Raw genomic sequence first — 11,575 nt, forward strand, 5'->3', positions numbered from 1 at the left:
TATATTACAGACTTATAGAAAGAGACCTTCTGAAAACGTTAAAATGTATTACCGGCACACGAAACCTTAAATTACCGTGAATAAATGAAGACTTGGCACACCACTTCTGAAAGGTTGCCGACTCCTGGTATACAAGTACAGGGAAAATACTAAATATATCTTGGTCAGTTTATCACCTCCTTTCTGTATGTTATGACCTTTCCATCTTAGATACATTTCTGGTCCCTATCATCACAGTATCTGAGTGCCTCAATATTTGTCCTCACAATACCCCTGTGAGATAGCACTGCCCTATTTTCCCTTTTACAGATAGAGAACTGAGGCACAGAGATACTAAGTGACTTATCCAGAAAATCTGTGACAAAGCAGGGAATTCAATACAGGTACTCTAATCATTGGACCATCCTTCCTTGCCCCAAAAATTCTCAAGCTCATTAGAATATCACTATAGGAGTAATAGCTGTATCTATAATTCATACAAAAAGGTGTAAATGAAGTACAAACAAGAATGTCCAACTTAAAAACAAAACAAAACACAAGTTACAGAAGTATAGCTGACCCCAAAAAGAGAGGGATCCATTCTGATAAGTGTGTGTGAACACCACAATATTGCACATAGTAGTGTTGTAGCCATGCTGGTCACAGGATATTAGAGAGACAAGGTGGCTGAGATATTTTTACCGGACCAACTTCTGTTAGTGGGAGAGACAAGCTTTTGAGCTTACAAAAAGTTCTTCTTCAGGTCTTCTCAGACTGCAATGTGTCAGTCTGAGGCAAAGTCTCATCAAATTGTATGCAAAACAATTTGCAAATCCTGCTGCATTCAAGCCATCAATCACAAGAGTTATGATAAGCAACATACCGTGCAAGAGATGGTTGTCAGATCTGCTCACGTACAGCTTGTTTGTCACGCATTTGAATAATATCCTTCTACATTCTGCAGTCTCCAGGAAGGAGTTGGCCTCTAGTAGATAATCAGTATGGATCTGGCTCTCTGGGACTTTAGAACCAGGCTTTTGTGTTGCCATTGTTGTTCTGTGGAACTATTTACATTGGTGAACTCTTAGGCTTTGTCTACACCAGTTTCAAGTGGGATAAAGCTACACCCGTAAGAGTCTTAATTTACCCTGTCTACATTGGGGGTTGCACTGGTGCAGCTACACCTGTGACTGGCCAACAACTGTAATTGGAGCAAAATCCCAGCACAGACAAGGCCTCAGAAGAGCATTCACAATTTACATGAAAGGAAATCAGCATACAGTTTTGGAAACACACATGGGAAATGAGGAAAGTCCTGCGTATTGGAATAAAAGATATACCCCCTTATTTAGTAGTACAGCAAGCTCTGATCCTCCTGCCTGTAGAGAAGAGACTGGCTTGCATATTTATACAGAGATTTTGTTACAGACTGTCATTTTCTTTAGGGATTGAAGCTGCACCTAGTGAGCCTTATTCTTCAGAATCACCTACCAAGCAAGCACTTCAAAACCATACAAGTGTGACATCTAAATCCAGTTTTAGTCAAATAAACACCATTTTCCCCCCTAACACGGTCTCTAAACCTGCCCCACTGCAAACTCATTAGAAAGTTATAGTTGGAATCACTGCAACGTTTGTGATACAGTGAGCCAAGTTGTAATAAATATCAATGGTATCAATTAAACATCTAACCTCATGAGAGATCCTCTTCACTTTAAGCTTATGGGCCACATATACAGTCACTCAAAAGACCAAGACCGGAGTTGAAAAGGGTAATTTTAAATTGTTGGGCACCAAGTAATTTTGTTTTAAAAATTACTAAAATATTTCACTTAGAGAAACAAGAAATGGAAGACCAACTGCTTCTCTCATTGCCAACTCAGGGGTGTGGCTCCCACTATTTAGTCACAAGGGTTCTTTTACATACCTTAGGGCAGCGTTTCTCAACCTTTTTGATACTAGGGACCGGCTTGCTGCCTTCCTAAACCCTGGCGCACGTTTACTTGGAGTGCGCCAGGTTGCAGCCCCTATACCGGCTCCTCACGAATATTCTGTTACGTTTCTGGCTGCACTTTTCCCCTCACCTCCTTCTCTATGCACTCCCTATCCGTCGCCCCACAAAGTCACAGGACCTCCTGGTCAACCTCCTCTTGGCCCTGGCTAAAACGGCCATCTATAAAACCAGGGAGAGGAGGTTGGCCGATGGAGACTCCTGTGACTGTAGTGCCTGTTTCCAATCCTCTGTCCGTTCACGTATCCGGGCAGAGTTCCTCTGGGTGGCGTCCACTAGCTCCCTTGACGCCTTTGAGGAGCAGTGGGCGCTGTCCGGGGTTCTCTGCTCGGCGTCCCCGTCAGGTTCCCTTCTTTTGACCCTGTGACCACACTCCTATCCCTGTTATTTCATTAGTTGTCCCCCGAAATCAGTTGGTTTCCAGGTCCTGTAGATCATCCCCTTAGGCTGGGGGGGGGGGGGTGTCCTTCAGCAGTGGACGGACTTCCGCCCGCCCACTTCCCAGAACCCAATAGGTAAACTGCACCAGGGAAATCTCAGGACCGGGAGCCTCTCCATGGACCGGTTATTGAGAACCACTGCCTTAGGGGACACTATGATCAAGACCACTCAAAATAATCGCAATGATTAACCATAGATATTTTATTATTAAATAAAGGAAAAGAAAATATTAAACACCACTAATGACCAAACACAAATGATAAACTTCCTACTTGCATTACAATCTCTTCTACATGTCTCTCTATGGTGCGTCTTTAACAAATGTACTCTTCTCTCCGTAAATTAAGACCAAAATATATTCTTTCCCAAAATTATTGTGAATCCATTCTTGAGTATAGCCTTAAATAAATAAGAAGGTTTACAGATGGGCAAAAGAGCTTTGTTTCAGGGCAGGTGAACCTGTTGGTTATTAATAACCACCAGCTAGTTTATAGTTGGCAAAGTAAGCAATCTTAGGTTTTAGAGTAGCAGCCGTGTTAGTCTGTATCCGCAAAAAGAACAGGAGTACTTGTGGCACCTTAGAGACTAACAAACTTATTAGAGCATAAATGCATCCGAAGAAGTGGGTTGTAGCCCACGAAAGCTTATGCTCTAATAAATTTGTTAGTCTCTAAGGTGCCACAAGTACCCCTGTTCTTTAAGCAATCTTACTATATCTTAGGCAAACAGGAGAAAATATTTAAATCAGTTACTAGAAGAAGCCTTTTAAGGAGTTGTCTTGAGATAGGCCAATTAACCAACACTAAAAATCTTAAATCCAATTAAATCCCACTACTTCTCTGATTACCAATATTTAGCCCTCGTCTCCTCTCCAGGAATATATGGTCTAACCACCTAGGGACTAACAGGAAAAACGGTTAGTCTTTTAAGTTATTTCTGTATTTCAATAATCCAACAAAATCATTACAAGAATTTTAAATCTAAGCACCTGGCACCATCTTAGTTAACTTCCTCTCACCAATCCACACTGAAGTGGTGGGAAGGATTACTTGGATTGTTTTCTTCTTGCATCTTCTCTGATTTTCTTATCTGTCTGAGGCAGCTTACCTGTAGAGATGGACAGGATGAGTTGTGGAGTGCTTGCTGTCTAGGCAGAGTAGCAGGGGCTATGAATGTGGGGTGCTCATTTCAGAGTCTTTTATACCCTTCTCCTTATTTTCATTAAATTATAGGAAAACACACCTCTTTCATGCTTGTTTAGATTCAAGTTGGTTGCTGTCATTCTTATAATTAGCTCCATACCTTCGGGATTGTCTTAATGACACTTTCAGCTCCTGAATATGCAGTTGGTTTAATTAATATGCAACATTTCTTTAACTGCCTTTGTTCTTCTTGTGGCAGGAAAGATTCAGATAAACTTGAAACAATATCTCAGAAAATGGACTGAATAAGAAGGAGTTAAAAACAACCTTTCCAAGTTATCAGAGTTTTACAGGAAATTAAATACTGTTTTCAAAATGTCCAAACACTCCTGTTTTTCATACAAGAGGTTTTACCTCTCAAAACCATCTTAAAATTAAATACTGTAACTCTTAGAACGTATTTAGCTTCAGTTGTTGACTCTATGGGTATACCTGCACTGCAATGTAAACCCAGAGTTAGTAGAACTTGAGTTAGCAGAACCTGGGTTTGTTAACTAGATCTTGAGTATCTACACTCATTTGCAACCCCAAGTTAGGAATTGTTGAATCCTGGGTCCCAACCTGGGGCTCCAGCACCTACACTACATTATGCAGACCTGAGTCCAGCCACCCATATCCCAGACTTCCTACCTTCCTCCCAAAATGTGGCCACTCTAGCCTTTCGTTCATGGTGCAGTGAGAGAAAACTTGACTGTCCACCAAACTCGACTATCCAGAGGACAAAGAAAGACAGTCCATGGGATTGTGGGATATTTTGGGGTTTTGGCAGACTCCCAGAGCAAGAATGCAGTGGGGCTGCGTCTACACTGCAAAACAACAGGGCTTGAACCCTGGGTCCCAGCTTGACTCAGGCTCAGACCTTCCACCCCTGTGGACTCCTGGGACCTAGGGTCCGAGCCCTGGGTTAGCACGATTTATGTGTAGATGAAGGGGTATTAGGCTTGAACCTGAGTTCAAACTCTTGGCTTACACTGCAGTGTACACACACCCTACATCAGTGGTTTTCAAACTTGTTTTTCTGGCGATCCAACTGAAGAAAATTGTTGATGCCTCCGACCCAATGGAGCTGGGGATGAGGGGTTTGGGGTGTGGGAGAGGCTCAGGGCTGGGGCAGAGGGTTGGGGTACAGGGGTGAGGGCTGCGGGGTGGGGCCAGGAATGAGGGGTTCAGGGTGTGGGAGGTGGCTCTGGGATGCGGCAGGGGGTCAGGGCTCTGGGCTGGGGGTGCAGGCTCTGGGGTGGGGCCAGGGATGAGGGGTTTGGGGTGCAGGAAGGGGCTCCGGATTTGGGGTGGGGCTCAGGCAGGGGATTGGGGTGTGGGGCTGGGGCGTGGGGTTACCTCCGGCGGCTCCCCGTCAGCGGCGCAGCCGGGGTGCAGAGGAAGGCTTCCCGCCTGTCCTGGCATCACGGACCGTGCTGCGCCCCGGAAGCGGCCAGCAGTAGGTCCGGCTCCTAGGCAGAGATGCGTAAGCAGCTCCGCGTGGCTCCCGCCTGCAGGCACCGCCCCCCAGCTCCCACTGGCCGGTGCCCGGAGCCAGTGCTTGGGGCGGGTGCAGTGCACGGAGCCCTGTGGCCCCCCGCCTAGGGGCCAGACCTGCTGCTCAATATTTTATTTCATCCTCATTGTTCAGCAAGCAGTCCCATCCCTTATTTTCTGCACACTATTCAAACCCTCCTCTGAATACTGAATTTTTAAATTCTTCATAGTCTCTTCTATGATGCTTATCACTGTAGCATCTGAGTGCTTTGCAAATATTAAAGAATTTTGGGTGCCCAATTTGAGATGCCGATTCAGGATGGTCTTTTGCCACGGCAAAGGACCGTCCTTAAAGCGCTGCCGCCTTTAACATCGCTGCCCCTTCCCGCCCCGTCGGCAGCCCTGCTTGTAGAGTCCGTACCAGTAGAGCCGCCGACAGGGGAGGCAAAAGAGGCAGGGACATTAAAGCACTGCCGCGGCAGCGCTTTAAGGATGGTCCTTTGCTGCGGCAGCGCTTTAACGTTTCTGCGCCCCCTCCCCCAGTCAGCAGGGGCAGGGGGGCACAGCAACATTAAAGCACTGCCACAGCAAAAGACCCTGCAGTGCTTTAATGTCCCTGCCCCTTTTGCCCCCACCCCCCACAGCCTCCAATGGGTGGGGGGGGCGCAAAGGGAGCAGTTGCTCTGGGGCCAATTTAAAAGGTTCTGGGGCTCCGGATGCTGCTCCTGCTATTGCAGCAGCAGCATCCGTAGCCCCGGGCCCTTTAAATCAACACTCGAGTCCTGGGCAGCACGGGCCAGGGGGCCTGGAAGGGCTGGTTGGGGGATGCTGGCCCCCAGCCCCGCCCCTTCTGCCCGAGGCCTGCCCCTTCCGGGGGCCGGACGCTCTCCCCGAGCCCATACCGGTAAGTACTTTCACCCCTGGCTTTACCATTTTGTAATGTGATTAGCTAAAGGTGTAATTTTATATTTCTAAACATTCTAGCTACAGTAGAACCTCAGAGTTATGAGCATGTCGGGAATGGAGGTTCTTCATAACTCTAAAATGTTTGTTAATTCTGAACAAAACGTTATGATTGTTCTTTCAAAAGTTTACAACTGAACACTGATTGAATACTGCTTTGAAACTTTACTATGCAGAAGAAAAATGCTGTTTTTAACCACCTTAATTTAAATTAAACAAGCACAGAAACAGTTTCTTTACCTGCTCAAATCTTTTTTTAAACTTCCCCCCTTTTTTAGTAGTTTATGTTTAACACAATACTCTACAGTTATTTGCCTTTTTGGGGGGGGGGGGGTGTCTCTGCTGCCTGATTGTGTATACTTCTGGTTTCAAATGAGGTGTGTTGTTGACTTGTCGGTTCATAACTCTGGTGTTCTACTGTACAATACTCTTGTACCTAGACCTTAATATTCAGTAAAGCAGCAAACAAGTTTATAACAACTTTAAGAAGTTATAATGCAAAAATATTAATAAAAGTATCAATATTGAGGTCTCCTCCCCACAGGATCCTTGACTGGCTCTTGAAAGTCAGGATCAGAAATTAAATACTCCATGCAGCTTTACGCTATTTTTCCTAATTGCATCGTTGGTGTAAGTGATATTCAACAGTCACCCCTCAAGAAAGAAACTTCAACAATAGGCAGGAGTTCCAGCTTTAACAAAGTGGATCAACAAGCTGCTGGAGGAAAGTCTATTAAAACCATCCATGTTTTCAATTACCTCCGTACACTATCCTTCTAAAGCAGAGTTTTGGTTCCCCACACACCTCATCTGAAGTCTTACTGCCATTGTCCATGCTTTACCTATTAACTGAAATAATGATCATTACTGGAATTATTCCTAAATATTATTCCTCTTCCCATCAAACAACCTGACACTTCTGTTATTCTAGGATTTAGCCCTAGCCAACATGGGGGGGGGGGGGGGGGGGGGGAATAAAGATCCCTTATTCAGCAAAGAAGTGGGAATACTAATCCAGTATGCGAATAGTAATTCTTTACGTGGATTTCTTAACTTTACTTTCAACATAAATTTTCAACGTTTACATAGGAGAAGTGATTCCCACCATATGTGGCACTATAAAAGATGGGGACTCGTTGCTGTGAAAGCATTCTGTGGATATGTCCAAACTTTCAGTTTCTAAAATACCACAAAAGCCTGAAAAGAAGGCGTTAGACAACTCTACAAGCACTAAATCAAAAAGTAATTTCCTTTCATCATAACAGTAAAAGTAATTTAGAATTTAGTCTTACATAGAGAATTTGTGCACACACGTTGGGCATGCAACCCCAGTCCAAAACCGCATGACCACTCTCTCCTCCAGGAAAGTATGAGAGGATGCCCCTAAGAGATCACCATCCATGTTTCTTTCATTATACACTAGGGCAGAGGTTCCCAAACTGTGGGCTATGGCCCAAAGGTGGGCTGTGACACAGTCCCGGGTGAAGTTTGGGGAGGCAACACCCCCTCCCAAACTGTGTACACTGATAGTAGAGAGGGACAATTTAAAAGTTCGGCCACCCCCGAAACAGCTTGAGTCATGGCTCCACCCCGGGAAGTCCCGCTCCCACCCGCAGGGCACCTGGCACCACCCTGTCCAACTGGGAAGCAGACAGCGCCAAGGAGCTGGACGCCAGCCCCCTACTGGTGGAGGGGTGGTTGTTGATGGCCCCCATTCATGGCCGGAGGAGACCAGCACCCCTGGTGGTGGAGAGGAAAGCAGAGCCGATGGGTGGAGGGCGAGGAAAAGGGGCCAACCCCGAGAGGCAGTAGCTCCCAGGGCACCTAGAGGAGGCTGGAGGGTTCGTTCCTGCTCTGAGACGTTGCACCCCACGATCCGTGGCTGTCAGGCCTCCTGGAGTATCAGCCCCACAGTCCCCCAGGAACTAGGGCTCTGCGGTGCCACTCTGTTTCTGCCTGGACAATACTGTATTTGGGACCATCATAGGTAATGGCTGGGCCCAACCCGAGCGCCTGCCTCTACCTGGAACTGGTGGCCCCTGAGCTCTTCCCTCATTCCCAGGCAGGGGGTGGCTGTGAGGTGCGCCAGGGTGCTGGGTGGGTGACTGGGGCAGGGCTTCCAGGTGTTGAGCTCAAGGCACTCAGCAGGCTGCTGAGGTGGAGGGTGTCGAGGGGGATGATTACTGCATATCAATTCGAGTTCAGCAATTTCTCATTGGAGTCTGTTTTCTCAAAAACCAGTGGGAGAACACGTTAACCTGTCTGGTCATTCAATGACAGACCTGCGGGTGGCTATTTTACAACAGAAAAGCTTCAAAAACAGACTCCAAGGAGAAACTGCTGAACTCGAATTGATATGCAAATTAGACACAATCAATTTAGGTTTGAATAAAGACTGGGAATGGCTGAGCCATTACAAACATTGAATCTATCTCCCCATGTAAGTACTCTCACACTTCTTATCAACCTGTCTGTACTGGGCTATCTTGATTATCACTTCAAAAGTTTTTTTTCCCTCTTACTTAATTGGCCTCTCAGAGTTGGTAAGACAACTCCCACGTGTTCATGCTGTATGTGTGTGTATATATATCTCCTCAATATATGTTCCATTCTATGCATCCGAAGAAGTGGGATGTAGCCCACGAAAGCTTATGCTCAAATAAATTTGTTAGTCTCTAAGGTGCCACAAGTACCCCTGTTCTTTTTGCGGATACAGACTAACACGGCTGCTACTCTGAAACCTACATTTGACTGGAGCTGTAAATCAACAATGTATTACCTGACTGGATTTTAAAACAATCTGAAATATGTGTTCAAAGAGAAAGTGAATAGGGTGTTAATTTTGAAACCTAGTGATGACAATGTGTCTAATACTGTTAACTATTTCACTGCTGGTCATTTTAGCAAACATTCAGCTAGTGTGCTTCTCCCAAACTGCTTCCCGCACCTTTCCACATGCCAAAAGCTCCAGATGTCTCTTTTCCATTTCCAAAGTCTCCAGCTTCCCCCCACCCCCAATCATTTAAACAATACAGTTACGTGTTCTCAATGCAAATTTCAGCACATTTGACAATTAAATATTTAAGGGAAGTGTAAAATAAATTTTATTTGATATATTAAATAACACAGGGATTACAGTACTAGTTTATTATTCATTTTCATATTTAATTCAATACAAAACTCCTTTTTTAAATTTTCTGCAGCTGCTGCAGTATCTACAGTCTGCTGCACTGGAGTGCTGTGAAACTCAAGGGCCTTGCCACAGAATTTAGGTCATGCTTGCCACAGAGCACATAGAGCCTGGGTAAACATGTCTTCATTTGTTCATCCATGTCCTGACCAACAGGCACTTGCTTTACATCACTCTGCAAAGACTCCTCTCATTAAATCAGCTCCACAGAGCTCTGCATCCGCTTTCCTCAGCCAGTGAATTGTGGCCATGATGGGGAGCAGAGATGTTTGAAAGAGGGGTGAGCCATGACTGAAAAATACTTACATTGCTACAACAAAAAAGAAATCCCCAGACCAGCCAACCCACAGATGGACATACTCAGAAATAAAGCAGCCCAGGATGATGACAAGGTAACAAGGCACAGGAAAAATCCAGTCTCCAGCCAAGGCTACTCAGGAACGAGAAAATTAAGTACAGCCTATGATAACGGGTTCTCAGCGAGTTCAGGAAGCTATCAGTTTACCAGACTAAGAACTTGGCTGTATCAAGCATTAACTGCTGCTTGTCATTCAGTATGTGGGATCTAACCCCAAACAGGAGCTTTTGCTACTCAAAACACCAGTCTTATCCTTACAGGTCAGAGCACACAAACAATGGGAAGTTCACAATGGGGGAGAACAAGAGTCTAGCTCAGAGACTCATCGCTAAGGTGGGGAGGAAGGGGAACCTAGAGCAGGGGTCCTCAACCTTTTTCTTTCTGAGGCGCCCCCCCCCCCCAACATGCTATTTAAAAAGCTAAGTTGCTCCTGCTTCAGCGTCAGCCCCGAGTGGCAGGGCTCAAGGCCCCGGGCTTCAGCTTTCTGCCCTGGGCCCCAGCAAGTGTAATGCCGGCCCCGCTTGGCAGACCCCCTGAAACCAGCTCACGGCCCCCCAGCAGGCCCTGGACCCCTGGTTGAGAACCACTGACCTAGGGTACCAGTTTAAAAAGCCTGAATTATCATTGGTTGGGAAGCATTGGCCCATGGGATGCACCTTGAGAGCTCAATTCTGGGCTGTGGAATTGGTGGCAAAGGGAGAATAAACTTCAGGCTGAAGAAGGAATCCCTAGAGAGGAAAGCATCGTGGAGTGTGTCTGTATACAGCACTGTATCTGGGGGATGCCTGGATACCCCTGAGGAGGGCGGAGAGGGAACTTCATATTCTGCAGCCGAAAGAAGAGGACAGGCACAGCTGAACACAGAGGGGGTAAAAGAAAGGCTGGCAGCTCCAGAGAGCTATTCAGTGCCCAGGTCCCTCTTGCCTTTCTGCCTGCCCCATACCCCAAGTACTGGGAGAGGGATCTAGGATGCATACCCTGGAGAAAGGGAATACTTACTCCAGCGGAGGAGAATGGGTGGTCGGGGGACGGAAGAGATCCTTAGCCATCCCTTGATTGCGGCAGAGGGCTTGCCAGGGGCTGGCTGCCTTAGGAGGAGTAAGGGGGGGACCCTAGTACTGGGTGTCAGGCTGGAGGGGCAGGAGCTTGGGGAGGGTGCCCAGGCTTAGTGCCTGGCCGGTAGCTAGGGGGCTGGGTGCCCAGAGAGTGGCGGGGGCGGGCTCAGCTCTGGGTCAGGGTCTGCGGTCACCGAAGGCCCTGCCAACGGGGGTCAGGCGAGGGGCCCCTCCCGGAGAGCGGGGTCCCCGGCGATGCCCGGCCGGGGGGGAGCCAGCGGGGACCGGCCGCCCCTTACCTTTATGCCCGCTGAAGGCCCCGTACCAGGAGAGCGAGAGCAGGGCGCAGAGGCAGCCGAGCAGCAGGGTGAGGAAGGTGCCATTGCGGAGCCTCATCTCCTCCTCCGCCGCGGTGGGGGAGGCCGCATGTCCCGGGCGCGGCGCGGCCTCAGCCTCCCGGGCCCCGGCCCCGGCGAGGAGCGGAGGCGGCGGGGGCAGCCGCGGTGGGCGGGAGGGACTCGCCTCCTCCTCCGCCTTCGCCCGCTGCCCTCATGCACTGGCCGCGCCCGGCCGGGCCGCCAGCTCCAGCGGGAGGGGGCTGCCGCGCGCGGTCCCCGGAGCAGGGAGGGGGCTGCCGCCGGGGAGGGGAAGGGGCGGAGATGGCACCGAGTTAAAGGAACCGCGCACATGCCGCGGCCGGGCGGACGTGCAAGGGAGGGGGCCAATGTGCGTGTGCAAGGGCGCCGCGCGCCTTTCCGTGAACAGGTGGCGGGGAATTCACGTGTGCAGGCAGGGCCTCGTGAGTGTGCCAGGGCGTGCTCGTGTAAACGGGGCCCTATGCTTGTGCAAGCTCCTGGGCTCATGCGTGCGAGGGCAACCGTGTGCATGATGCGTGTGTGT

The 11,575-nt window shown here is 48.2% G+C and overlaps 1 protein-coding gene across 2 annotated transcripts in view; it reads right to left on the minus strand.

The window, feature by feature from the left end:
- Positions 1-11,308, minus strand: part of MGAT4B (alpha-1,3-mannosyl-glycoprotein 4-beta-N-acetylglucosaminyltransferase B) — a 94,867-nt gene extending 83,559 nt beyond the window's left edge. Inside the window, exon 1 of one of the 2 annotated variants that reach the window (XM_024199773.2) lies at positions 10,975-11,308. In XM_024199773.2, coding sequence (XP_024055541.1) covers positions 10,975-11,071 — 97 coding nt within the window. In that variant the 5' untranslated portion in view covers positions 11,072-11,308. The remainder of the gene's footprint in view (positions 1-10,974) is intronic. The other variant, XM_024199771.2, reaches the window with a different exon arrangement.
- Between the last annotated feature and the right edge of the window lie 267 nt (positions 11,309-11,575).

This window comes from Terrapene carolina, unplaced genomic scaffold, assembly GCF_002925995.2.
Source record: "Terrapene carolina triunguis isolate 2854851 unplaced genomic scaffold, T_m_triunguis-2.0 Scaffold629, whole genome shotgun sequence".
NCBI lineage: Eukaryota > Metazoa > Chordata > Testudines > Emydidae > Terrapene > Terrapene triunguis.